The following is a 27,759-nucleotide window of genomic DNA, read 5'->3' as shown; positions in this document are numbered from 1 at the left end:
ATGACCTTAGGCAAGTTACTTACCTTTTCTGAACCTTGGTTTCTTCATTTGTAAAGTGGAGATAATCAGTAATAATAATAAAACAGCGGCTGTTTTATGTGGCTTTATGTGGCTTAACACAATCATATAGATGAGGAGACTACAGCACAGAGGTTACTTCCACACAGTCCAACAGCTAATGAGTGATGAAGAGGTATTTGAATCTAGGCAGTAAACTCCGGAGTCCCTGTTCTTAACTGCTTTGCTCTGCTGCCTCCAGTGCAAAGGAAAGAGGAGTCAGTTTTACCTGGGGTGGTGGAAAGAAAGTGAAGAAAGTTTTCAGTGAGGAGACACTTGAGTGAATCTTGAAAAATGAGTAAGTTTTCGGGTGACAGGGTAGAAATGGTATCTAGACAGAGGGAAGCAGAGAAGGCCTGAAGTGTAAGACAGCTTGCTGGATTGGGGAACTGCAAACAGTAGTTTTCAGGCTTTTTAACTACTGATGTGGACTGGCTGTGTATATGCTTTTTACCAAAAGAAAAGCATAGTGACAGCAAGAATGAGAATCAGTGAGTGCAGTAAGGAATCATTGCCCAATGTCAAAAGTGATGCCAGCCTAAGCTACCCTCTGAGAGTGGTGCAGTAGCTTCAGAAACCTGCTATGTTTATGTCTGTGCATGGGAAGAAAGAGCCTGTGGACCAGAGCAAGCAAGGAGAGAAGTGGCCACCCTGCCTTGTAGCATGTTGGCCGTGGACAGTCTTGAGACTGCTGGACAGAAGACCTCTATTCTTATGGTAAAATGTGGGAAATGACAGTGTGAGAATAGATTAGATTTCATTGTGAAGTTCTTAGAGGAGTGCTGGTCTCTCTGTGGGTGGGCAGTTTGGCACACCGTCAGCCAGGGAGCCAGCCTGCTTTGGTCTGCATCCCTGGTGGGTGTGGCCACAGGGGATCAGCAGGGAGGAAATCAGCTCCAGGCAGCTCAGATTCTTTCTCCCTCTTGATTCCCTGCAGCTGCTGCAGATTGACCTCTGCCCTGGAGTTCTTGCATTGCCCTCTGTGGTAGGTCTTTATAACCAGGCCTGCCCAAGGTCTGTCTGCCTCTGGCTGGGTGTTGCTCAGCAATGGTGCAACCTCTGTTCCCTGGTCCCACCATGAGCCCCCTCTGTCTTTCTCTTGTGTCCTTGAGGAAGTGAATTCTGGGCTCACTCTGAAGCATAGGAGAATGGGGAGCTCCCCAGAGTCTGTCTGGGGCCTGGATTTTAGCCTAGGTATCTTGACTATAGAATGTTTACTCTAACCCAGTTACTAGGGCCCAGCATATTCCAGAGCCCACGCCTCAGAGTTACTGTGTGTGGCCTAGTCTGTCCTTGTGAGGGACTATGAGTCACTTGAGGAAAGGGACTAGATCTGCTGCTTTTCTGTATCTGCAGAGCTAGGGAAGCAGTGGGGGGGGTCTCAGTAAGCTAATAGAGGCATAAATTACGTGGAAAGCTGAGGACAGTTTGGGAGAGAGGCAGGGCATGGTGTTAGTGGAGAGATGGATTCATCAGTTCTCTGTTAAGTCTGAGAGAGCTAAGGGAACATTTAGTTCTACTCTGCCTTCTCCCCAGGTTTTTTTTTTTCCTTCCTTCTTTTGACTTTGTTGTTGCTACTACTCTGGGCCTTGGAAGTTGGAAGAGTTGCAGAAAAGGACAGGAAAGGACAGGGAGACTTTCCTGAGAATACAGCCCTCCCACACCATCCTCTAGGCACTCTGCAAAGTGAAGTTTGACCATGTCTGTCAGTCTCAATAATGATAGACCACCAGTGCATGGAGCCCTCTTTGGTGCCGGCCTCGGTGCTAGATACTTTACACACATTATTGCATTTAATCCTTACAGCTCCTCAGCAAGAAAAAGGCTTTGTTCCTATTTTATAGGTGCTGGAATAGAGACTCAGAGAGATTAAGAAGTTTGACCAAGGCCAGGAGAATGTAAATCCAGTTTCTCTTCTTAACAGCTTCCCCCTGTACTTGTCTCAGTAGATACTGGCCTGGTTTCAGCTGGAAGCCCAAACACACAGCAGCCATTGTTGTAACAGTTGTATGGTCAGTGAAAGCCAGTGATTAGGGAAGGCTAGGAATTGGCCTTATACTTCTGGTCTTGTGAGAATGACTTCTATTGTTTTTAATGGGGAGCTGTGCATGTAAAAGGGTGCACACGTGTACATGCATGTATGTATGTGTTTGAAGACGTGTATCCCCCCAGTTGGGGAGGTTTGTGCAGGCAGGCCTGTGTTTGTCTGTGTGTATTCTGGTATGTACACGTGCCCACAAATGGGAAAATGGGTGAAGGTGTTGGTATGGGATTTGTAGTCTTATGTTAGGCCCTAAAGGTGGGCAGATGAGGCTTTGTCTCTAGAGGGCAGTGTGGTACAATACAAAGACCCCTGGACTGAACGTGAAGCTAGAAAACAAATATTTGGGTGAAGCTAGAAAACAAATATTTGGGTACACTGGTGTTGAGTCACTTGCTTTTCCTGAGGCCTCAGTTTCCTTATCTAATAAGGGAGTTGGATGAGGCAGTTTCTTCTTATGATCTCTTCTACCTTTGCCATTATGAGATTTTTCATGGTACCTTAGGTTCCCCCTTTTTGCTCTCAGCCAAAAATGAGACAGATGCAAGGAATGTGGGAGAAGCCCCTCTTCACCCTTACCTACATTTTTTTTGGGGGGGAGGGGGAAGATAAAGTCTCACTGTGTCGCCCTCAGTAGAGTGCTGTGGCATCACAGTTCACAGCAACCTCAAACTCTTGGGCTTAAGCGATTCTCTTGTCTCAGCCTCCCAAGTGGTGGGGATTACAGGCAACCACCACAATGCCTGGTTATTTTTCTGTTGCAGTTGTCTCTGCTGCTCAGCTGGCCCGGGCTGGGTTCGTACCCGCCAGCCTTGGTGTATGTGGCTGGTGCTGTAACCACTGTGCTACCGGTGCCAAGCCTTTTTTTTTTTTAAACAGGGTCTCAAGCTGTCACCCTGGGTAGAGTGCCATGGTGTCACAGCTCACAGCAACCTCAGACTCTTGGGCTTAAGCAATTCTCTTGCCATAGCCTCCCAAGTAGAAGGGACTACAGGTGTCCGCCACAATGCCCGGCTATTTTTTTTGTTGCAGTTGTCATTGTTGTTTTTTAGCTGGCTGGGCTGGGTTCGAACCCACCAGCCTTAGGTGTATATAACCGGCACCCTACCCACTGAGCTGTGGGCAATGCCCACCCTTACCTACTTTGATCTCTAGCCTTGGGACTTCACAACTATCCCACTGGAAAAAGCTGAGGGTCCAGAGGAGGCAGGCATTGCCAGGCATCAGGTTAGGAGAGCTGGGGACTCAGTAGCTGTGGAGGCCTTTGGTGAGTTGGTACATGTCAGTTTGGCATGGCAAGACTGAAGCAGAATGCCTGTAGGCTTTGGGCTTCACCATGAGAATATGGGGTAAGGAGAAGCTTATTGTCTACCTGCTGCTTTGGGACTGCAAAGGAAGGGGCCTTGATGGCCAGGTGGAGATCAGCAAGAGTACTAGATGTGTGTTCATATTCATATAGGATTATACTGGGTAAACCTGTGGTTTTTCTGTGGGGGGTGACTTGTCTGCTTTCAGCTCCCTGGGGGTAAAAGTGGTTTCAGCTTGGGTGCCTTAATTTTCTTTGACTGACTCCTCAGAGCTGAGCTGGATGGATGGCTCCTATAGATGGGACCTTTGTCTATCTTAATCTGGGATTAAGCAGACTTAAAAGTGGGATTATAGCAGGCTTTTATTTATGTTGTCTTATTAATCAGCCTCAGTTTGCTATAATTTCTGAATTTGACTAGCAGAGTCACTAGAAAATGTGGACTAAGTACAGTGACCTCAGCCCTGGTGAAGATGTCTCTCTGATTTGGCTTGGATCATTCTGGACCTAGGCCTCGGGTAACAAATGACCTGTGGTCTTCCTGGGCCAGGACATTTATGTTCACCTCTAGCTACCAGTCATTCCCTCAAGTCCTGTGGGTTGGGGCATCTGGACTCAGAGGTGAATCAGACCTGGTCTCTACCTGTACAGAGTGCCCAGTCTGATAGGGAAGGTGGGTGGATCAATAGGTAGATGGGGAAAAATATAATCGAAATGGTAAGTACAGTGATAGAAATAGAATTTATTTCAAACTCAGCTCTATATTGAGTTAAAATTTATAAAACACAGAGGGTCCTTGTAAGCCTGTCTATGTGTCATGTACCTTCTGCCTGTGCTGCTTTAAAAGCTTTGAGTTACTCTAATGAGCTAGTCCCTGCTTGTGCCTATTGTGACTTCTTTAACGGCCGTAAAGCAGGGTCCTCATGACACCCTAGTTGGAAAAGAAGAGCACCTCTCCTGGAGAGTTTAAGTTTAGGCTGGTTGCTCAGGAAGTACTTGTATGTGGTTGTGGGCAGGTGTGTTTGTGAGTGTGCACTGGCATGAGCCCAAGTATGTATATGGCAGCTGCCAGTGTTCTGTCCTCAGCACCACCATGACAAGATCTAATGGTGCTAGACCTGGGCTTGGTACCTACTTAGCCGCAAGTAGGCAGGGAGGCTGCAGGCAGATCCCAGGGCAGGCCTGAGGCCTCCCCAGTGGTGTGTTTGCTGTGCCTAATTACCCAGCAGTTGTTTAACTATGCAAGCTGCATGCCTGCCTTTATTGCGCTGTGATTGCTGAGCTGTCTATGGGGAGTGTCATAAAAAGATATAAAATGGCCATTATCTGTCTGAGGCCCTCCTCCTGGACTGTGGGTGTTTGTGTTTTATTTTATTTTTATGGCTGGAGGGAAGCTCTGCAGGAAAGAAAGGGAGGAAAAAAGAGGGAAGGGAGGGGAGGCCCTATAGAAATTGGGCACTGGGAGACTGAGGAGCCCCTTCATACTGTGGTCAGGAAGGTTCTCCTGACCAGAAGGGAGATATGGAAATGGCAGGTCTGGGTGGTGCCTGTGGCTCAAGGAGTAGGGCGCTGGTCCCATATGCCAGAGGTGGCGGGTTCAAACCCAGCCCCGGCCAAAAACCACAAAAAAAAAAAAAAAAAGGAAATGGCAGGTCTATGGATCAGGACAGAGTGCTTAGGAATTAAGGCTTACATCTTCCTGTCCCCATCCACCTACAAGTCTTGTAGCTTCTGTTTCCATCTTACCTGTTGGCCTCCTTGCATACTGGCCCACTGCCTTAGGTGCAGGACAGTCTGCAGAAGGCTCTGAAAAAAGTTTTTCATTTTCACTCAGTTCTTTACTAGCTTTTATGAATCAGATTGCCTTCTGGCCTCCTAGAGCATCGTGGCTTCTTTTGGGCAAATGCTGTGGGTACCACCATCTGCTCCTATTGCTCTGCTGAAGGCTTCCATACCTATAGCTCAGCTTCCCTTCTCTTGCCAACCACAGTGACGTGTTCAGGACTAGCCTATCTAAGAATTCATTGGGTCTTGGGGAAACCTCCTGGAGGAGAGAGAAGGGAATAAACACAGATTGAGTACACCCTCCCCCCCCCCAGTGCCAAACAAAAGCTATGTAAGTAAGGCACTGAGGCTAGAAGTCAGAGCTCTGACAGGATCCCTACCCGTAAAGAGCTCACGCTGTATAACTAGAGTACCAGGGTTTATGGTAGGTGTTCAATAAATGTGTGTCAAATGGGATTGAATTCAAATAGTCATTCATTCGTTTTCATTCAGTAAATGGTTTTTGAGCACCTACTGGGTCAGGCACTCTGCCAAGCACGGAAGATAAAATAGTGAGTGAAACAGACAAAATCCTAGCCATTGCTGGTCATTAGAGTTTATTGGGAGAAAGACTTCAGGATATCATGACTCCAAAAACCATACCCTTGGCTTGGCGCCTGTGGCTCAAGCGGCTAAGGCACCAGCCACATACACCTGAGCTGGCGGGTTCGAATCCAGCCTGGGCCCGCCAAACAATAATGACAACTACAACCAAAAAAAAAAAAAAAAATAGCCAGGTGTTGTGGTGGGCACCTGTAGTCCCAGCTACTTGGGAGGCAGAGACAAGAGAATTGCTTGAGCTCAGGAGTTTGAAGTTGCTGTGAGCTGTGATGCTATGGCACTCTACCCAGGTTGACAGCTTGAAGCTCTGTCTCAAAAAAAACCCAAAAACCATACCCTTTTAGCTATAATAGGTTGTTTCCCATGCCTGCCTGCATCATCAAACCACTGACTATGCTGTACTGATCTTCTGTACTTGAAAATTCTTAGTGTTGGTGGCCCCTGTAGCTCAGTGGGTAGAGTGCACCGGCCACATAAACGTAGGCTGGCAGGTTCCAACCTGCCCCAGCCAGCTAAACAAAAATGACAACTGCAACAACAAAAAAAATAGCTGGGCATTGTGGCAGATGCCTGTAGTCCTAGCTACTTGGGAAGCTGAGGCAAGAGAATCGCTTAAGCCCAAGAGTTTGGGGGTTGCTGTGAGCTGTGATGTCACAGTACTCTACAGAGGGGGACATAATGAGACTCTGTCTCAAAAAAAAAAAAATTCTTGGTGTCTGTTGGATGAAGTAAGTATGTGTTCTCTAGTGTGGCCTTTGAGACACCCAAAGTGCTTTTTTAACTCTTCCAAAACAGCCTATATGGTATACTTCCAAGCCTTCTTTTTTTGCCCAATGCAAAGCTGGGTTTTATATTATAACTTAAGCAAAATAGCTTCCATGCCATGTACATGTACTTCATATTACCTTGCTTTTTTTTTTTTTATTGTTGGGGATTCATTGAGGGTACAATAAGCCAGGTTACACTGATTGCATTTGTTAGGTAAAGTCCCTCACTTCCAAGCCTTCTAAGCCTGGGAAGCCCTTTGCTACATTCTTGCCTAGTGAACACCTGCTTATCTTTCAAGTGGTAACTCTGCCTATGTCCTCTGTGAAGGCTTTTCCAGTTTCCCAATGGAACTTCCTCCCTCTTCACACACCTATGTCACCTATATCTGTGTCTTTAGAGGGCTAGTCACCGTGCTAGAGCCCTTTCTGACTGTATCCACTGTTTGTGAGCCTACTGTGGGCTCCTTGCACTTCTTTGGTGATAGTACACTTTTTTATCAGAAGTTTTATTGAACTATCCATATACTATACAATTCACCCATTTAAGATGTACAATCCCTGTTTCTTAGTATATACACAGAATTATCTATCTTACCATTTAAGTTTGGAACACTTTGTCCCCTCTGAAAGAAACTCCATTAACAGTCACTTCTCTTTCCCCCCCGGACACCTCAGCCCTAAGCAACTACTGATCTACTTTCCATCTCTATAAATTGGCCTATTTTGGCAATAGTGTATATTTATTGGATGTGGCCTTTTGTGATTGGCTTCTTTATTTAGGATAATTTTCAAGATTATCCATTTTGTACCATAAATCAGTACTTCATTTCTTTTTATCACCAAATAATATTCTATTATATGGACATATAACATTTTCTTTATTCACTCATCTTTATTCATTCATTATTCACTCAAACAACCCATGATTGACATTTGGGTTGTTTCCACTCTTGGGCTGATATGAACATTCATGTGTAAGTTTTCTTTATTGTTTTTGCCTGTTTTGTTGTTACACTTGTCTGTCTTTCCTAGCAGATTGTGAGCCATGGGAGTAGGAGTCACTACTGTATTATTCATTGCTGTTTTCCCACTGCTTAGGCCTGTGGTCAGCACTCGGTAAACATCAGTGAATAAAGACACTGTACTTTCTAATTCTTTTTCCTTCTGGGGATGGAATAGCCAGGACCTGTTTTAATCCCACAACCCACTCTGCCATGAGTATAACTGTATATACATGTCTGCCACCCATGATGGAGTGTAAGTTTTTTCATTAGGATCCTGGCCTAAGTCCTTATCAGTCCACTGTTGGCCTCTCTAGTTAAGTCTTTGCCCAACAACAGGTGAGAAACTTCCCTGAGTTGCTCCTAAGGTGGCAGATATGGTTTCTAGCTAACTCAATACTGATGCCTCTATTTTCTTTCCTTCCCTCTTCTTCTGAGGGGCTCTGGGTGGTTTTATGCACAGAGGGTGGGATCTGTGGGAAGACTCTGGAGAGGGGGAGTTGGGCTGGGTGGCCTCCTGGCTCAAGGCCAGGCTGGCTTTGTAATCACTCCAGATGCTTGGGCATCTAAGCAAGAGAAGCAGCTGCACCTGCCATTCTAGTCAGTAACCAAGAACCAGGTCTGTGGGAGAAAAGGAATAGAGCTAGTCTCTTCTGAGAGATTAGTAAAACCAATAGTTCTCTTTTCTTTGCACTTAGTCACCCTAATAGTTTAAGCCTGTAATTAGAATTGGGCTTTATTAGGCTAATTAGGAAGTAGGAATGATGGCAGGAGGGCATGCGGAGATACATCAGGATGGTGGGCAGTAAATCTAGGGTTTTAATAGGTTTGTTCCATAATCAGATGGTTTGGAAGGCTGACTGGGTGGGTGCCCCCCTTCTATTCCCACCACTCCTTGAAGTGGCCTTCACACTTTGCTGTCCTTGTCCTCGATGCTGGCAGCGACACTGGAATGTAGGGGCTCAGGAAGGAGGGAGGAGACCCCACCCGGAGCTTCATTCCCTATGCACGCGCTGTCCAGCCTGGCGGCATGATTACCTTGCTGAGAAATCCGTCCAGGCGCGGGGCTGCTGATAGCAATCATTGATTAAGAGGGTAATTGTCCTGAAAATTCAGATTGATCAGAAGGCAGAAATGATAACTTGTGTAACTGTGTTTAAAGCCACGTCCTGTCAATAGAAGAGACTGAGATGTATCGCGCCGAGAAGGGGGCAGAACGGATGGGTGTATGCGGGCGGGTGGGCGCTGCCATCGTTCTCTCAGGGCTGAGCAGGATGTTTCTTGTCAGTAACCTGGACTATTGGAGATTCAATCACTTTTATCCACCCTCCCCCCCAGTCCAAATGCCTTTTCATATTAGGAAATTAGAATCGGCCCTGCTCATGCAAGATTTATTAGCTCTGCTGAGCAGTCGCACCAAAGAGTAAATGATTTTGCTTTGCTGGAGCTTTTTACACATTAGGACCTAACTTCTCCTTCTCTGCTCTGTGCCGCTGGCTGCCTGGAGGAGTGAGCTCTAGAACTAGGTACTCAGGGAGTAAGGGAAAAGCATCACTTGGATCTGGCTTTGTGATCTGCCAGGGACCCTTTTATGTCTGACTGACTTCTCTTACTGATTCCCAGACGGGTCCCCTACTGGAGTTTAAGGTTGTCTCTCTCAACAGAAAGCCCAAACCTCCTGAGGAAGTAAGGCTTATCCCTCAGATTTGGATGGCTTACCTTGGGAGGAATAGCCCAGAGAGGGTGAGAAGAGTTGGAGGAAGCAAGGTCAGGGGAGGAGTGAGAGAGTGCTTTGGGTGCGGATTGGCAATAGAGGCAGAAGCTGGAGGAGCCACTGTGACTTCTCTCCTCAGAATCTGGGCCTGGTCTGCTGCCTGGAGCTCTAAGGGCTGGAGCATCTTTCTGAGCCCCTGGGGATGCTGTCTAGGAAGCCACCTAAATGCTTAGAGTGTCAAAGATGTTTAGAACAAGGCTGGGGGTGTCGGGGCCTGCTGCCTGCCTATACCTAGGGGACTGCAGAGTTGACTCCAGCTGAGACTATCTGACCTGCCAGCAGCACAGGCTGTTACAGGAAGAAGGACCTGAGATCCATGTTTCTGGAACTCTCCTGTGACCTTGGGCTCAGAGGCAGTGTGTGCCTATATGGTCACTTGGACCTAGCCTGCCATGAAGGCCAGGACACCAGTAGGCTAGGCTGGTTATAGGGAGGATTATTCTTCTTCACTGAGATTGAATAATTCTCTCTCCTTCTTGTTCTTCTTCTTTAGCTCCCCTCCCCCTTGGGTCACTTGGGCCCATGGATGAACATCAGTCACTGTCATTCTTCCACACTCCCTATTACAGCGATCTGATCTTAGGAGCCTGGTGGGCTAGAAGACAATATGGAAAGTCCTTCTGATATGGCGGCTGAGGGAAGGTTAATGGAACTTCTGGATTTTTTATAAAATGGATCCCAGGGACTTCCCCCCTACCCATTTAAACATCCCTTTCCCCTTGTGCTTTGCTCTTTTACTTGACCCTATGAACTCTCTTTTTCTCTGAGCCTTCAAGTTAATTTCCATAAATAGAGATGTAACTGGGCAAACTTAATACTTGTGGCCAAAAGTGATGGGGTCCCCAGAAATGAATGATGGGAGGAACAGCAGCCATTTTGGCCTGAAAGAGGGCTGTCTTTGGGGTGGGGGGGGGGAAGGATACAGTGAGGGAGACTTTAGTGGAAAGAATCTGGAAAGTGTCTGCAAGATAGTCAGTCCCTAGATGAGACCTGCCTCTAAACAGAGCATCAGCTATCAACTTTCTACCTAAGGTCTGCTTTAGGTCTTTCCTGTCTACCATCTCTCCTTGTAGAAGCCTTGACTTTCCTGGAGGGCTCCTTCCACCAGGCTTTGTGTCTGCTTTACCTTTGACTTTCTGCTCCATTGCAGGTAGGAGTGGGGTGGGCCAGCTGGTAGGCTGGATTGAGCAGGGCCAGGCCTCCTCCTACATGCACCATCTCCCACACAACCCTCTCAACCACCTTGAGTGTGCTGAGGGATAGAATGGTCCAGCAAGCTTGGTGCAGCCTTGCCTTTCCTCACTCTGATAGATTGTGCATACAGTGGGTGCTCAGGGCCATCTGGGCTTTGGCTCCTGCCTCTGAGCCAGGCTGGGCAGCGGCCTTGGATTACTTTGTAGTCTAGAGGGAAAGCTGAGTCATGTTTGGCTAGGGATACTTTAAAAAGAATCAAGAGCAAGTGAAAGTGCTAAGCCATAGGCAACTTGGACCTGGGAATAAGAACCAGAAGATAGACCCTCCCAGTGGAGTGCAAGAAACACATGTTCACTGCAAGTTAATGTAAGTGATATTCCATTCCAGACCCCAGACTGGGAGCAACTGAATTCTCCTGGAAGAGCTCAGATGGGCATCCAGGAGAGGGAACCCTTGAACCGGGTCTGTGAGGAGAACAGGGAGTGTGCAAAGGAGACAAGCATAGGTGAGCATCCTGGCAGATAGAACAAGAAATGCCAGAGATCAGCCATGTTAAGGTAGGATTGGGGCCCAGTGGGCATTATGCCCCCCATCACACTTTTCCATCATAATTTGGAGGTATAGACTGACCTTTGCTTTAGCAAGCTTGAGGGGTGCCCACCTTCACCATCTGGCTGGGCTGCTGGGGACTTAGAGCCTTGGACTGGACCATCTGCAGCCTAAGGTTGGAATGATGTGTAGGGAATAGACCCCAAACCCTCCCTCTGCTTTGTTCCCCTTTCCATTCTGCTGAAAGAGCAGGGAAGGGGTTGAGGATTCAGGTTAGGGGAACAGGTCTGGTGAAGCTTTACGCAATCTTGTTCCACCCTTGCTAAACCCATTCCCGGCCCTGTCTTATACCCAGACCTAGCCCTGCTACCAAGGACCAGGTTGGTTCCCTGGGCCTGGTCGTAGGCTGGGAGGAGATGGGGAAAGCCAGGAGACTCATTTTCATTGGAATTTGACCTAACGCAGGTTTGGAAGGGAAGAAAAGAATTTGAACAAAAGTACCGGCAGGAAGGAGCTGTTAACGAGCCTTTCTTTCTCTTTGGGGATGGAGCGGAGCTCATAGCGGGGTGCAGCCGCCAGCTCTCCTCAGAGCGGCTCTCTAAGGTAGCTGCAGTCTCTGGCTGCTGCCTGCTCTCGCTCTCTCTCCTTTTTTTCCCTCTCCTCTTTCTTGGCTCTCTATTATGGGGACTTGCTCCAGCTCTTTCTCTCTCTTCTGTCTCTCCTTTTGTTCTCTCTTTGTCTATTTATCACACTGTGAAGGTTGAAAGAGATGTTATTAATCTGGGAGAATGAAGGCAGGATTAGTGGTATGAATCGGATTTTGAGAGGTGTAATGATAGAAAGACTCGCTCGGCTGGCGGCCTGCGTGAGCTTGATAAATGGGGAGCACTCCAGACTGACTCGCGCCTTCCTCCGCGCTGTGCGCCCTGCCCGCTGGGGCGTGCCGCACTCTCAGATCTGCCAGCCGGCCCACCCCGCTCCTACCTGAACCGGAGCAAAAAGCCAAGGGTAAAGCAGACACAAATATCTCCCATTGCACTTGGAGACATCATTGCTTTTAGCACCCTTTTCAAGGGAGTCCTGTTGAGTTCTTATAGGACTGTGGGCAGAGGGAATGGGGACCTAGACTTTAGGCAGGAACAGCATCGGTCTGCTCCTAGGACCTGCGAGAGTAGAGCTTGCCTTCTGCCCCCAAAATGGATGTCAGGGATCAGCGAGTGATAAAGCAGTCCCTGGACCCATCAAGTAAGAATATCAGACCACATGTAATATATGTGATTAAGCAAGTGCTGTTGGGAGAACTTGGTGCGAAAGTCAGGGTGGGACATGTAGGAGGGGGAAAGAAGAATCATGAAGGGCTTCTTGAAGGTGGTGTTCTTGTCCTGGCAGACAGGATTTGGAGAGGGTAGATGGAGATAAATGTTTCAGGCGGGGAAATAGTATAAGCAAATATATGGGGCAGAAATAAGACTGACTCTTGTGGGAGATTGAATGAAGTGCCTCAGATCTGATGAATTTCAGATCAGGAAGGGATCCAAGAAATCAAGGAATTAAAGCCCTCATTTTCCAATTAGGAAACCGAGACCTGGGGATTAGACTTGCCATTTCCTGAAGTGATTTTCCATCCAAATCCTGTTGTTTGTTCCAAAGGTGCCACCTTTCACTCATCCTGGGACTATACACGTACAGTGAGCCTTTCCCTCTTTTCTCTTTTGTGGCTTTGGTCACATCCTCTCAACCTTCATCTTTGTAAGCAGAAGATCCAGGCTTAGAGTCACTGCTGCTTGGACTCCAGCCCCTTCCCTAGAGTCTTGGCACAGCCTCCTCCTCACACTTCTGCCCCTGCTCAGTCTGTGGTCTGTATGGGGCATGCTGTCTCCGCCAGTCAGCTGCTGCCAATGCAACAAGGTATGGGTCTGGAAGCAGCATCTTTTGTTCTAATCTCCAGAGGCCTCTGGGCCTGTTCACTTTCCTCCTCTGTGTCCCTACTGTGGTTCTCTCAACTCACTCTCTGTCACAGTTATGGTCAGTTATTGGTCAGAAATAGGGGACAGGGCCTCTGGCAGATGGTGAAGATAGGTACCCCTCAAGGTTGCTAAATCAGAGGGCAGTCCATACCTCCAAATTATGATGGAGAAATGTGATGGAGGAAATAACGCCCACTGGGTTCCAGTCCTACTCTAACACAGCTGATCTCTGACATTTCTTGTTCTCTCTACCACCACGCTTACCAGAGTTCTATTCTGAGTTGCCAGGGTTTGTCAGGCCTTCAGTGAATGTGTGAATATTCAGTGAATGAATGCTTGTGTGGTTTCTTCCTCCCCTTCTAGATAGAAAATACTTGTGGTTCTCTATTAGTTTTTCCCAGGCCTGTTTACCCTTAGGAGTAGGAAGAGGTAGATGTGCAAAGAAAATAACTTTTAACATTAGTACCCCATCTCAAGATCATGGGAGATATCAGCGTGATAATGGGAGGAGGCCTTAGATGGCCTTCAAAACCACTACAAAACCCTTATTGCAGGGGCTATGTACCCTCCCTTCCTCCTCAGCCACACTTTATGCTTGCTTTCTGTGCTCTGGAGATGCTAGCCTTGATTTCACTCTTTCCAGGTCCCATTTGCCTAAAGGTCATAACATGTCCCCAAACAATTTGTCCATCCAATTAGTCACTTTTGGCTTACCTGTCCTTGGAGATGTGTTTCCCAAGCAGGTGGCTTCTCTCTTCCATCCTGTCATAAAGCTTTCATTTCTTGTTTGAGCCCAGCCCTTCTTTGAGCATAATTCTCTTGGAAAAAGCCCTGTACGCTCTCTATAGACAGTATTGTGTAGACTCCATTGCTGTAGTTATGTACATAGCCTGGCACACGATAGGAGCTTGGTAAATGTTTGTTGTGAATGAGTCAGTGTGATCTCAAAGCTGCACACTTCCATCGGATTTCACCTGGGTAGAATGAAAACTGATTTGACAAAGGAGGACAGGATGTTGGGTATTCCCCAGAAAGAAGGTATTTTTGGGTTTTAGCTCTGAAGGCTCTAGTGTTCAATCCTCTCATCTTTTCAGCCTTCCTTTTTTCCCCTCTCAACATCAGGGAAGAGAAGGGCTTTATGTAACTCTCAAGGGTTTTATTCTCTTTCTGGGTGATCTTATCCACTCTTAGTTTCTTGACCCACTCATCTGCTTCTTAGGACTCTTCTTCTCTCAGCTCAGATGATTGAACTGGGCTCCTAGTCTGCATGTCTACTTTCCCTCAGCACCCTACCTAGTATGTCCCACTGAAGGCCATCTTGGTTCTTCTTGGTGATTTCTCTCCAGTGTTATCCTGCAAGTGTGTTCACATGTCTTTTCTTCTAGCTTGGGAGGTTCTTAAAGGCAGTGGCCTGGTCTGCTTCCTCTGTGTATCTCCAGCACCCAGCATAGGGCTTGGCACATGGTAGTTGCTCAATAAATGTGTTACATGAGCAATTGAATGAAAAGGAAAGAGGATCTGGGATGAATGTTTTGAACATCCTTCTTTTCTCCTTCATAAAGTGAAGGTGCATGTGCTGTGTGCAAGTATGCACATACCTCTGTGTGTGAGGGGTGGGGGTAGTGTCATATGCTCAATAAAGGATTATATTTTAATTTGGAAAGCACTTTAGAAACTTGAAGTGCTTTGCCTAAGTGCTGACTGCTATTAGTGTCTCCTTTTTATTAGGAAAAAGGACATGATTTTTCTCTTTTATGTTCAGGCCTGTCCAACTTCTGAGAGTCAAACTTAGCAAAATGCCTGCCCCTCACCGAGGACTAGTTACATGCCAGGTTCAAAGCTTTGGTCTTGAAACACAGAATTCTGCTTTGCAGACTGGTTCTGACACCCCTGAGGAGATTAGCCCTAACAGCTCAGTATCAGGAAGAGGGGTGGGGTTGGGGTGGGAGAGACGGGGTCATTTGACACGGTTCAAGCTGCAGTCCCTAGCCCCTCTTTTCTCCATCTAGGCCTGGACGGGAGGCCATAAGAACTTAGACTGTTGTGAGGGATGGAGGAACAACCCCAGTGGTTGTCAAAAACCCACTTGTCATTCAATATGAAGAGCCAGAGTTCAGAGGGAGAATTGGAGAGGAATGGCCCCAGAAAGAATTAGGTTTGGTCAGCCTCATCAGGGATGATAGGACCGAGAGGCAGAGGCACCCGACTGCTGGATCTGGTGCTGTTAGGAGCAGTCAGGGTGCTAGGTTGGGGAGTGGGGATGGAGTATGTGTGGCAATAGTAGGAGGAATTCTGGTGCAAGAGCCCATGGGAAGGAACTTGCCCTATGCCTTACAAGCATCTTTGAGGGCCTAGCTATTGGAAGAAAAGGTAACACCCTTCCCTGTAGAGATGATTTGATGCTTCAGTGGCAGGAGTTCTGGAAAGCCCACGTGAGCCTTGTAGTTGGGTCTGGCTTTTGCTCCACACTCGTACTGAGCAGTCACAAGATAGACAAACGCCCTGGTCTCAGTCCAGACTCTCACTGCCAGCCCTGGATGCCAAAGGTTCTTCCCATGGCTGAGGCATTGAGGGTGGGGGCTTTGGCCCAGTTTATAGTGCCTTGCAGTTGTAGTCTCCACCCCTACTCAAGTCCTAATCTGGAGGTGCGAAGTTGGGGGTGGGGTGGGGGCAGTACATTGAGCCCACTACCTTAACTGAATTTCCATACCTCCTGTTGTTAATTATAGAGATGTAATAATGCGATTAGTGCACGATTAAAAAAAATCCCTGATATGATTACTATGGATTTAATATCACATGATGTATCATTATATCGTTATACAGTGACAGATGTAATTGAAATACACTTATTGGAGCCGGGGGTGGTGTTTCATTCAATCCCCAGCATCCCGGGGAGGAAAGTGCTGGCTAAAAGAAGCAGTGGGACAGGAAATGGTAATGAAAACAAAGAAAACTTACAGTTTAGCTGTCACCCTGGGCAGTTGGCTTAGACTGACTGACCTGCGGTCTTAGACTCTGTGACAATGCACATGGAGCCCCAGACTGGGTACCCTCCTCCACAGGGGTTGAGGCAGCATGGCTCAGGAGCTACTTACCTGGTTTGCACCCCAGAAACTTCAGTGTCCCCAAGTTCCCTCTGACTCAGCAGTGAAGCCAAGGTATCTGGGAATATGAAGGAGATGACTCCATTTGAAAACGCATTATTACATCTCTATAACTAACAACAGGAGGTATGGAAATTCAGTTAAGGTAGTGGGCTCAATATATCGCCCCCACCCCACCCCCAACTTCACTCCCCCAGATTAGGACTTGAGTAGGGGTGGAGACTGCAACTGCAAGGCACTACAAACTGGGCCAAAGCCCCCACCCTGAATGCCTCAGCCATGGGAAGATCACATGGGAAGATCCCTAATGGGATCACACAGAGCTAGCAGCTGGGCCCTCAGTGCCAAATGCTGTGGAATGTAGACCTGTAGCACAACCCCTGCCTTTGCTGTGGTGGTGGCCAGGCACACTACAGGCAGCAGTCTTATTGCAGGCAGTGAGCAATAAGGTTAAGGATGCAGAGAGGACAATTATCTCACTTGAGTTCTGTGATGGACAGAGGCAGCAGCAGCTCTGGGGCCCCTGAGGTATGCTGATAGCCAGAGGACACTGTGCACACAGCAGAACCACCAGCTGAGAATGGGTTTTGTCAGCTGATGCAAGTGCCCATCATTTTGTTACAGTAGATGTGCTGGCCAGGTCTCTGTTGGGCCTGAGGAATGGTGTGAGGGTTACCCCGAGACTGAAGAGTTTGGAAAGGAGAATGGGCCAGGAATAGGCAGCTGAGCCCCAGTTCCAAGGATGGTTATGGAAGGCTCACTGCTCCACTAAGCAAGAATAGCAGTGGTTCCTGAAGGAGACAGGGTAGGGCCAGGACAAGTGGCAGTTCTGGAAACCAGGCTTCCACACCTGCCAGAAGTACACCCAAGGAGGTGTTCTTTCCTCCATTCCCCTTCCCTCCCTTTCCCTTTTCTCAAAGGAAACCATTCACAGACTGCAGATACATCCCTTGCCTTTAAGAATTTCCTAGCATGGCTTGGCACCTGTAGCTCAACCGGCTAAGGTGCCAGCCACATACACCAAAGCTGGCTGGTTTGAATCCAGCCCGGGCCTGCCAAATACTAATAACAACTACAACCAAAAAATAGCCAGGCGTTGTGGTGGGTGCCTGTAGTCCTAGCTACTTGGGAGGCTGAGGCAAGAGGATTGCTTAAGCCCAGGAGTTTGAGGTTACTGTGAGCTGTGATGCCAACACACTCTATTAAGGGTGACAGAATGAGACTTTGTCTTAAAAAAAAAAAAAAAGGAGGAGTATGTATTCTGTTAGGAGAAAAAGCAGGAGAAGGCAGAGGACATTCTAGGCATGCTTAAGGAGTTGCTTGGGTAAAGTCTTGGAGGCATGAAACAACACTGCCAGGACTTGGTGGGTAGTAAGGAAGAGGAAGGAATCAAAGTTGAACCCCACATTTCTGGCTCAGTAAGCCAGGTAGATGGTGATGGCTTTCACTGGGATCTGGGAACTCAGGAGAAGGAGCAGTTGAAATGGGATGTAAACATATTGAGAATCAAGTGTCTGTGTGACATCCAGGTGGAAATGCCTGGCAAGCAAGAGAATATTTATGTTGATATTCAAGTAGTGATAAGAAATACAGATTTGGGTGTTAGAGAGGTTGAAGACAAGAGAGTTGGGTAAATTACCCAAGGAGAGTGGTAACGTGCAGAAAAAAATAGGAAGAGAGAACACAGAGTGTGTGAGTGCATACATAAGATGACCAAAGGCAGGCAGCGCCTGTGGCTCAGTCAGTAGGGCGCCGGCCCCATATGCCGAGGGTGGCGGGTTCAAACCCAGCCCCGGCCAAACTGCAACCAAAAAATAGCCGGGCATTGTGGCAGGCACCTGTAGTCCCAGCTACTCGGGAGGCTGAGGCAAGAGAATCGCTTAAGCCCAGGAGTTGGAGGTTGCTGTGAGCTGTGTGAGGCCACGGCACTCTACCGAGGGCCATAAAGTGAGACTCTGTCTCTACAAAAAAAAAAAAAAAAAAAAGAAAAGATGACCAAAGGCAGAGGAGACTGTATGAGAGGTTGTGAGGAAACACCAGAGAGCTAGGAAAACTGAGTAGAAAGTCAAGAAAACCAAAAAAGGCTTTCAGAGATGGAGCAGGCTTCACAGTGGGGAGGGCAAGTAAGAACCTGAACTGTCCACAGAGATGGCCAGTTTGGTTGGGGTTGGTGACCCCGTGGAGCCAAGTGGCATGAGGGGGTGGAGACCAAACTGCAGGGACTGAGGGTGGGGACCAGTGGAGGCAGATCTGAGAAGTTTGGCTATTACCAGGAGAACAGTAGCAGCTGGATGGGGGTGAGTAGGGTGTGGAGGAAACATAATAATCTAATACTTAGCTTTTAAAGAGCCAGGCAGTGTTTTAAGCACTTTACATACAGTAACTCATTTAGTATCTCACATTAAGTATATGGGGTGGGAACTATGTTATCCCCGTTTTATAAAGAGGAAATTGAGACACAGAGAAGTTAGATGATTGTGTTAGAAATTCATGCGTATGCATATGCTGATGGAAGGAGCCATCAGTGAGAAAGGGTTTCTGGATTTAGAAAGAAAGGGGATGCTGGGTGGAGAAAGGGCCTGAGGAGGTAGAAAAGGGTGACATGTAAAGCACAAGTAGGGGATTGGCTTTAGCCGAGGAGTGAGGTGTCTGGAAGAGAAAAGGTGAAAGAGCTGGTGGGGAAGGGAAGGGAAGGATGGTGGTACATTTGAGGATGAGGGGCACGCAGTTGAAAGAGTTCTGCCTAGTAGCTTTATTATCTTTGAAAGCAGGAGAGAAGTAGATTGTTGAGTACTATTGAGTGTTATTAAGGTTGTGATCTTGGATCTGTAATAACCACTTCCCAACATGTAAGAGTGACTTTTTCTGGCATCACTTAGCTCAACTGTAAGTGAAGAGAAACAGAGGGTGGTGCCTGTGGCTCAAAGGAGTAGAGCGCTGGCCCTATATACCAGAGGTGGTGGGCTCAAACCCAGCCCTGGCCAAAAACTGAAAAAAAAAAAAAAGAGAGAAACAGAACCATAGTTGGCGTTTTTTGGTGAATGGGTGCTAAGATAAGTGGGTAGGGGAGTTGCAGATTGGGGAATGGGTGATTGAAATGATAGTTTCATGGGGTCAAGGCTTAGTAGAAAAAGATTGAAGCCAGAATGGGTTGGATAGACTGGGGGAAAAAAGGAAGGATAGAGGGAGGGAGTGTACAAAATCTTTGAGGATAGGAAGCTGGGGTGAGAGTAAAATCTATCATTGGGAGATTTCAGAGAGAGAACAGTTCTAGGTGATAACAAGGTCCAGGGTGTAGGCATGGGGTAAGATGGCTGAGATAGGTAGAGAAGAGGAGAAGGTCATTAGAGCACAGGGAATTGAGAGGCAAGTTTCATGGGTAGGTTATCCTGGAGATACTGAAGTTGCCCAGAATGATGATTTGCAATGAAGTCACAGAGGGAAAGGAAGAACAGTCTAGAGGCAGCAGGAAAGAAGAGTTTGAGAATATTGGCACAGTGTATACATAAATGAGTATGTATTGGTTTTCCAGTTAGTATTGTTGCATAATAAATCACCCCAAAACTTAGTGACTTAAAACAATAACACGTCAGGCAGTGCCTGTGGCTCTGGGAGTAGGGTGCCCACCCCATATACCGAGGGTGGTAGGTTCAAACCGGGCCCTGGCTGAACTGCAACAAAAAAATAGCCGGCATTGTGGCCGGCACCTGTAGTCCCAGCTACTTGGGAGGCTGAGGCAAAAGAATCACCTTAGCCCAGGAGTTGGAGGTTGCTGTGAGCTGTGTGATGCTTCAGTGGCACTCTACCGAGGGTGATAAAGTGAGACTCTGTCTCTTAAAAAAAAAACAACAATAACATGTATTTATTTTATTTTGTCATTATCTTGTGGTTTATTTTATTTATTTCATTATCTCATGGTTTCAAGTCAGGAATCCAGGAAGGGCTTGATTGTGTGGTCCTGGCTCAGGATTCTTGTGTAGTCAGTTAGTGACTAGAACTGATGCACTGTGTTGGTGGATCAACTAGACCAGTGTTTTTCAACCTTTTTTATCTCGTGGCACACTTGAACTTACAGTTAAACTTCCACAGCACACTTAAATTATGTTGATCAAAAAAAAAAAAAAGAAGATATACTTACTGTGCTTTGAACTTCTTTTAAAAATAATTTAATTAGGGCCAGACATGGTGGCTCACTCCTGTAATCGTAGCACTTCAGAAGGCTGAAGTGAGTGGATTACTTGAGTCAAGAGTTTGAAACCTGGCTCGGCGGCCGTAGCTCAGTGGTTAGGGTGCTGGCCACATACACAGGGGGCTGGTGGGTTCGAAGCTGGCCCGGGCCTGCTAAACAACAATGACAACTACTACAACAACAAAATAGCTGGGTGTTCTAGCGGGTGCCTGTAGTCCCAGCTGAGGCTGAGGCAAGAGAATTGCTTGAGCCCAAGAGTTTGAGGTTGCTGTGAGCTGTGACACCATAGCACTCTTACTGAAGGCAACATTGTGAGACTCTGTCTCAAAAAAAAAAAAAAAAAGAGTTTGAAACCAGCCTGAGTAAGAACGAGACCCCATCTCTAAAAAATAACCAGACATTGTGGCGGGCACCTATAGTCCAGTCCCAGCTACTTGGGAGGCTGAGGCAAGAGAATCAGTTGAGCCCAAGAGTTTGAAGTTGCTGTGAGCTGTGATGCCATGCCACTATACTGAGGGTGACACAGTGAGTCTGTCTCCAAAAAAAAAATAATTTAATTAATCATCTTTAAACATTTTCATGGCGCATCAGTATGTCATAGCTTACGGGTTGCAAATCACTGAACTGGGGGCTAGCCAAGCATCTCGTTGTTCCTCTAATCTCATGGTTTTGCTGTGTAGTCTCCCTGCATGGGTTGGTTTGGGCTTCCTCACAGCATGGCTACCTTGGGAACAGTTTGATTACTTACTATAGTAGCTCAGGGCTCCAGAACAAGGGTTCTAGCAATTAAAGTGTAAGGTGCCTAAACATTTCTGCAGTGGCCTTGAGGTCACTTTCCTTCTGTGTTACCCATAAGTTGAAATAGTCACAAAAGCCCACCCCGTTTCCAATTCAGGAGAGAGGGTGGACTCTCTGTCTTAATGACAGGTACATCAAAGTCTCAGTGTATGTATAGCATGTGGGAAGGGAGATGGTGTTGCGGCCATCACTGGAAAATACAGTCTGCTATAATTGGTGTTATGCTGAACCTGGAAACAGGAGAGGAAGCAATATTCTCACAGGCAGTGTGCATTTGAATGATGGTTTCGAAATATCTGAAGGTGGCAATGAGAGTGTTTCAGGGTGATCTCAGGTATACCTGGGGAGAAGTACTGTCATCCCATTTTATAATACAGGAAACTGAGACTCAGAGAGATTTAATAACTCATCTAAAATTATATTGCTAATAACTGGCAGAATGGGTGGATCAAATCCATATTCATCTGGCTTCTGAGTCCTGAACATACTGCCTTTCTATGAGACTGTTGGGTATGTCATAAGTATACATGGCTTATGCCACCCTAATGTTTACCTGTGGCTCACCAGCTTGGAAGAGTTGGTTAATTGGATAAAAAGTTAAGTAGTATTTATGTGTCAGATTTTCTCTTCCCCTTCCTTAATCTAGAACATACCATCTTTTTTTTTTTTTTTTTTTTGAGACAGTCTCATTTTGTCATTCTCTGTAGAGTGCCATGGCGTCATAGCTTATAGTAACCTCAAACTCTTGGGCTCAAGAGATTCTCTTGCCTAAGCCTCCCTAGTAGCTGGGACTATAGACGCCTGCCACAACACCCAGCTATTTTTAGAGACGAGGTCTCGCTCTGGCTCAGGCTGGTCGCGAACCCGTGAGTTCAGGCAGTCCACCTGCCTTGGCCTCCCAGAGTGCTAGGATTACAGGTGTGAGCCACCGTGCCTGCCCCCTAGAATATCATCTTTATAGCTTCATCTCTGTTAGGTGTTAGGGGAATGGCAGGTAGTATGATTTGGTCCCTAATCTTGGGAAATGGCCTATGAGCCTTACGTCTACAGGGTAACAGGTCATCCAGATGTGTGGTTAAAGGTCTGCTCCTGCCCACCTAATGGCAAGGCTGCATAGACTGGATGTGCTAATGCTGGCTTGGAAGCTCTGGGTTTTCTGGAAGTTTCAGAGCAGTCTGTTCTTCCACATACAGGCTGAGCTGGGCGCTAGCCCTTTAACCGAATTGCTGCCCTGCCCAGTCTGTATCCACTCCACTCTTGGGGCCCTGATAGGTGGTGTATGGATGGGCAGAGACACCATAGCAGTTGTTAATGCCTCTTCTTTCCTCTTTGAAGGATGCTGCTGCCTATGAGGGCTACTTCATCTATTAAACCCAATACACTTGTCGCAGCTGCTAAGCCCCCATAAGCCACCGGGCGCGGTGTTTGTGATGGGACTGACAGTGCATGGAGGAGGCTGATTATACACGATTCCATTTCGCGGGCCCAGCAATGTAATTTCACAGGGCGATCAGCGTTTGCATGTAATAGCAGGCTGTGCTGAGGTGTCAGAATATTAAAGGCGCTAATGGCAAAGCTCCCTGTTACACAGGGGGCCACCCACCGCGTCTACAACAGGGCTGTGCGGCAGGCCTGTTGCAGATGGCTGGCCACTAAGCTAATGGGGCAGCAGCCAAGGCGGGCAGAGCCACGAGAGGGGAGAGCCAGCCAGGAACAGCTCAGCACCTGCTTCCCCGCACATGGAAATTACAGCAGCCCAGGGAAAGGGAAGTGTGCATGCCTGCCTGGCAGAGGGCTGGGGTGGGTTGGTATGGTAGCCGGCCTCTTTCACCTCAACCCCACCCACCTCAGTGGCGCAGCACCAGTTGGTGCTGGCTGCACCACTTGCAGGTGTGCCCTGAGGGCTGACAGAGGTGCAGCTAGAGAAGTGGCACCCAGAGAGTTTGGAGCCAGCGTAGGGAAAGAGGCTCAGGAACCAGCCTTTGGAGAAAACTCTAAAAACAGATTTCTACCCCACATTGAACAAGGGCAGCAAGCTTCTAGGCCCCTCTTCCCAGTGTCCTACAGGCTGGTGGGAGAGAGGGAAGGAGCAGAGTAAAGGGATAGATGCAAGTCCCACTGATGCCTGCTTTGCTGTTGGCACATGGAGTTGGGAAGAGGTGCCTCAAGATGTGGCTCCTTCTCTAAGTTGGCTGCCCCAGCCACACCCAAGCCCTTGTGCTCATTCCTGCCATTCTCCTTTGTCCTTGCTGAGCCTTCTGCCTGGAATGTTGCATTCTCCTGCCATCTGTCCGACCCTCTTGGCCTTCTAGTACCATTCCTTCCAGGAAGCTTTCCAAGCCTCCTCCAACTCAACATGACCTGCTTCTCTTCATTGTCCTCCATGGGCAACCCACAGGTTCAGCCTTCCTAATCCCCCTTGCTGTGATGAGTTCCTGGGTGCTGGCTTTGACTTCACAGCTAGACATAACCCTTATCACCTTGCCCTGAGCTGGATTTCCAGGAAGGGCTCTCCTAAGACGTGTAGACAGATGTAATGTTTTAAAGAGAATGTGTGGAGGGAGCAAGGCATAAGGACAGACAGAGTCACCTGAGGGGGAGTCTGATGCATGTGTGGTGTGCCGCATATGTGTGGTTGGGCCATGCTGTCATCTGCATATCTGAGGAGGGGCAGGGCTTTAGAAGTGAGTGCCAGGGGTGGTGGTATATGGGTGCAGCTGCAGCGGGGCAGCAGATGGGAGGATCTAGACCATACATTGGCATAAGCACAGATTGCTGTAGGACCCTCGGTGTTCTCTAGGTGGCTGGCTGTCTGTTGCTGTACCTGAGGGGTCCTGAGATGACAAGAGCTGGGGGAAGCTTGATGTGCTGAGTCCTCGTACTGTGCCTAGGGTGGTTGTGTGAGGCTGGTGGTCACATCTAAAGGTTAAGCTCTACAAGGGTGTATGTCACTACCTGGGAGAGACATGCCAGGGTTCTCAGCAGGGGCAGCAGGGGGTGAGTCCAGGCTGAAGGAGAGCAGTTTTAATTAACCGTTTTTAATATCATTTTGGACTTTGGCTGGTATGTGAAGGCCCCGCTGGAAGCAGCATTTGTAAAAATTAAATCCCTCTTATTAGGAGCTTGGCAGACCCATGTGCACATACTGCTCTTCCCCCCGCCCTGTGCCCCCCTGAGGAAGTGCTGGATGAGGCCATGTCACGGCAGCAATTGGTTATCACGCCTTATCTGGGAATATGAAACTGTGCAGCATGACACCCGCGGCCGCAGTGGAGACGCCAATTCATCTCGCCCTCGCTCTGACAAGCTAGACTGCCCTTCCTGAAAGGCATCTGTCAGGCGGGACGGGCTACTGCCTTGCTTGGCACCTCCACTTTCCTTCCAGGGGCTCCAGCTTGCCCTGGCCCAGCCTGGCCTTCCTGGGCTCTGCTGCCCTCCATCCCCCTCCCACTCAGTCCAGCCTGCAGAAGATCTTGGGGAATCATAATTACAATAATAATCTAATCACAGTGACGCGCAGAGCAAGCATCTAATGTTATCTGAAGTGGTCTTCCCGCTTAGCTGCGATAAGACTCCGGATGACGTTCAGATAACGTTGAGCTGCCTTGTCCCCGAGCTTCGAGCAGAGCAGAGGGGCCTCAGCAGCCCTGCCGCCTGCCCGCTGCTTTAAGCCAGGAAGCGGCAGCACCTGCTAATGCAAGTGTTTAATATTTGATGGGCTGGGATAAAGCAGGATCACCTTCGAATTGAATTGAGTGTCAGCCGAGAATCTATTACTGAAATTCGGGTGTGATTTGACAGCAAAGTAGACGATGTTATTCTTCACTAGTTACTGCAATCTTCTCCCCGACATCACTTAAATATTTTTTTCTTTGCTTGAGTAAACACACATTATCCTTCTTTTTTCCCCCCTTCCTTCCCTTTTTCCTTTTTAGAGGGGGAAAAAAAAACCATCCAGCTCGCCTTCTCCAGGCTGATAGAGTAGATTGTTATTTCTTTATTTGTCCTATTAAATGGAATTTCTGATCGTTTAATCCGGCCTTTGTAAGTGATTTTAAAGTACTTGAAAGGCCGCTGCCACTGTTCTCTGGCCCACTGCGCTCCAGCCTCAGCCCTGACCAGGCGAAGCAGCAACTGCAGCTGTGCACCGCCCACTGGCTGGTTGCCTTACGGCCTGTGACCCAACTCAGCCCTGGCTCTAGGCCAGCATCTTCTCCCCTGTCCTTGAGACTCACAGTCAGCCTCTGATTTGTGGGTTCAGCTGATGCCTGGGAGAAAGCTGGCTGGGAAATTGGGCTGAGGCTGGAACCTCTTTGGTCAAGAAATTTGGCTTTGGAGGGTGCTAAGGTTTCAGTATACTGGTTTCTAGCCTCCTAATACCCATAGGACTGGAAAGGAATGGTGGACATAGTCTGTGCCCTGGGCATTGGCACAGTATCTGACCATGGCTGGTATTCACTTTGGTTCCATCACTGGACACCACCCCGCATTGTAACTTCTGGAATTCACCCAAGCTTCATTCCCAGTTATCACCGTCCTTCACGCTGTCCTGATACTGGGAGAAGGGCAACCTGGTGTTTAGGAACTTCTAAAATGAGGGGATGGGTAATGTTTGAAGATTTAACTTACTACCAGGCCCACTGGTAGAAACCTAGGACTTTGTCAGTAGACCAATTTGGAATTAAATCCTCTTCAGCCACTTCATAGCATTCTAAGCCATGTAAGTTTCTTCTTTCTGGGCCTCAGTTTCCTCATCTGTGATATTAAGTCAGTCATGCCAAGGAAAGGTGCTGTCCCCTTCCTGCCCCTATGTGTCCCCCAGGTGGAGGTTGCTGGTGGAAGGGTGGTAGGCAGTGGAGGGGGGCAGTGGAGTGCTGGGGGCCTGAGCAGATCGATGCCCCCAGCACTTTCTTCCCCAACCCCAGGAAAACAATTAAGTACAGATCGATGGGTGGCCGCTTTGAATATGCATAAGTGAGCACTTGACCTTCAGTAGAGCATCTGCTCCCCCCACACATACACACACATACTCTCTCTCTCTTTCCTCTTCCCCTTCTGTGCTCCGCCTCATAGCTGCTTCAAGCCAGCAGGTGACCTTATTCTACTCCTCAGTTGAGCCCCCACATGGTGCTCAGAGCCTGCCACCTCCTGGCCTGCTCTGAGTCAAAAGCACCATGACTGCAAGCAGGGTCTCCAAGGTCCTTCCTGAAGCCAGTTTTTGTGATCAGTAATATTGTGGGGAGTGAGCCCAGCAAAGTTCTTGAGCTCTGGAAAAGGGAAAATCTAAGGGGGTGCATGGTGAAGGGGGGTGCCCTGGTGAGAGGAGGTTTCCTGATGAGGAAGATCCATGTCAATAGGAACTCTGTAGAGAGGTGCCCTGTGAGGGCTGGGGACTCCCATGGGGAGAAGCCCTGGAGAAAGGGAACTCTGGAGAGGGAAGGGATTTTCTGCTGGGAGTGCCTTAGTGGAAAGGGGACCCAGCATGGGGACTAGGTAGCATTATGATGGTCTGGGAGTTGGGGGGACCTGGTGAGTGGGGTTGGTTCAGGAGTCAGGGCCTTTGTTAACCACTCTTGCCTCCTGTCTTCCAGGCTTACAGCTTCGCCATGGGCTGCTGGCCCAAGAATGGACTTCTAGACATGAACAAGGGCCTCAGCCTGCAGCACATAGGTCGGCCCCACAGCGGCATCGGTCAGTCCCTTCGCATATCCCTCTGGCAGCTTAGTCAGTCCCATGCCCACATGCCCTAGTCCCCTGACACACAGAGGGATTCAATGGCTTATTCACTAACCTAGCGGGCTCTCTCCATAGAAGAGAGAAGTGGCAAAGAGATGGAGTGAGGGGATTCCTGACCAGAACCACTGGAAAGGGAAAACACCTCTCTAAACAATGTTTTGGAGGTAGCTGGGGTCTTGCCTTTGGGTGAGTCACAGGTAGCCTTGGATTCAAGCTGAAGTTCCCCCCTTGCTTGCATCCCTAGTGGGCAGTATCCTCAGGGGGTTGGCACATGGCTGTTTAATATTGTTTCAAGTCTGTGGCCACTAAACTGGACGATCAATGGGAGTTAAGGAGATGAATTATTTAAGCCTCACCAGCTTTTAATTAGTCGGGGTCCTTCTGACTGATGGCTCCGTCCACAGGGTATTGACTCCCCTGCAGGAGAAGCAGGCTCCATTGAGCAGTGCCTGGATTGGGAGGGGACACTTGGGGTACCAGGTGGGGGTATACCCTCAGGAGGATTCCTAGTTGGTAGGGGAATGGAGTGGCTATGATTGCAGATAGTTGGAAGCTGTGCTAGCTTCTGTTCTATCAGTATGAAGATGTGTCTATGAGTATCTGTGCGTGTGACACCTTTAGCTGTATGTCTCTGTGTGTCTAAGAGTGTAATGCGTCTGGGATTATACATATCTCTGTGTGTATAACAATATACCTGTATTTTTCTGAGGGCATGTGTCTGTGTATGGAAGCAACCACCTGCCTATGTATATGTTTCGGAAAGTATCTGTTTCTGTGTCTTACCTAGGCACATGTGTGAATGCAAGTGCTTTCAGATTGGGTACTTGGCCAGGCATAGGCTTTGTTTCAAGTGGGGAGCGGCTAGGGTATTCCTGGATGGTGCTGCAA

The 27,759-nt window shown here is 48.0% G+C and overlaps 1 protein-coding gene across 10 annotated transcripts in view; it reads left to right on the top strand.

The window, feature by feature from the left end:
- Window positions 1-27,759, top strand: part of ERI3 (ERI1 exoribonuclease family member 3) — a 139,467-nt gene that overhangs the window by 80,566 nt on the left and 31,142 nt on the right. For 7 of the 10 annotated variants that reach the window (XM_053577431.1, XM_053577424.1, XM_053577425.1 and 4 more), the window contains exons 8-9: window positions 10,913-11,030; window positions 26,727-26,826. The exons of 1 other annotated variant lie outside the window; for it this stretch is intronic. In XM_053577431.1, coding sequence (XP_053433406.1) covers window positions 10,913-11,030; window positions 26,727-26,826 — 218 coding nt within the window. The remainder of the gene's footprint in view (window positions 1-10,912; window positions 11,031-26,726; window positions 26,827-27,759) is intronic. 2 more of the 10 variants (XM_053577428.1, XM_053577429.1) reach the window with 1 other exon arrangement.

Source organism: Nycticebus coucang, chromosome 22 (genome assembly GCF_027406575.1).
Source record: "Nycticebus coucang isolate mNycCou1 chromosome 22, mNycCou1.pri, whole genome shotgun sequence".
NCBI classification, from domain to species: domain Eukaryota; kingdom Metazoa; phylum Chordata; class Mammalia; order Primates; family Lorisidae; genus Nycticebus; species Nycticebus coucang.
The sequence above is the reverse complement of the archived record's forward strand: the minus strand, read 5'-3'. Positions and strand labels throughout refer to the sequence as shown.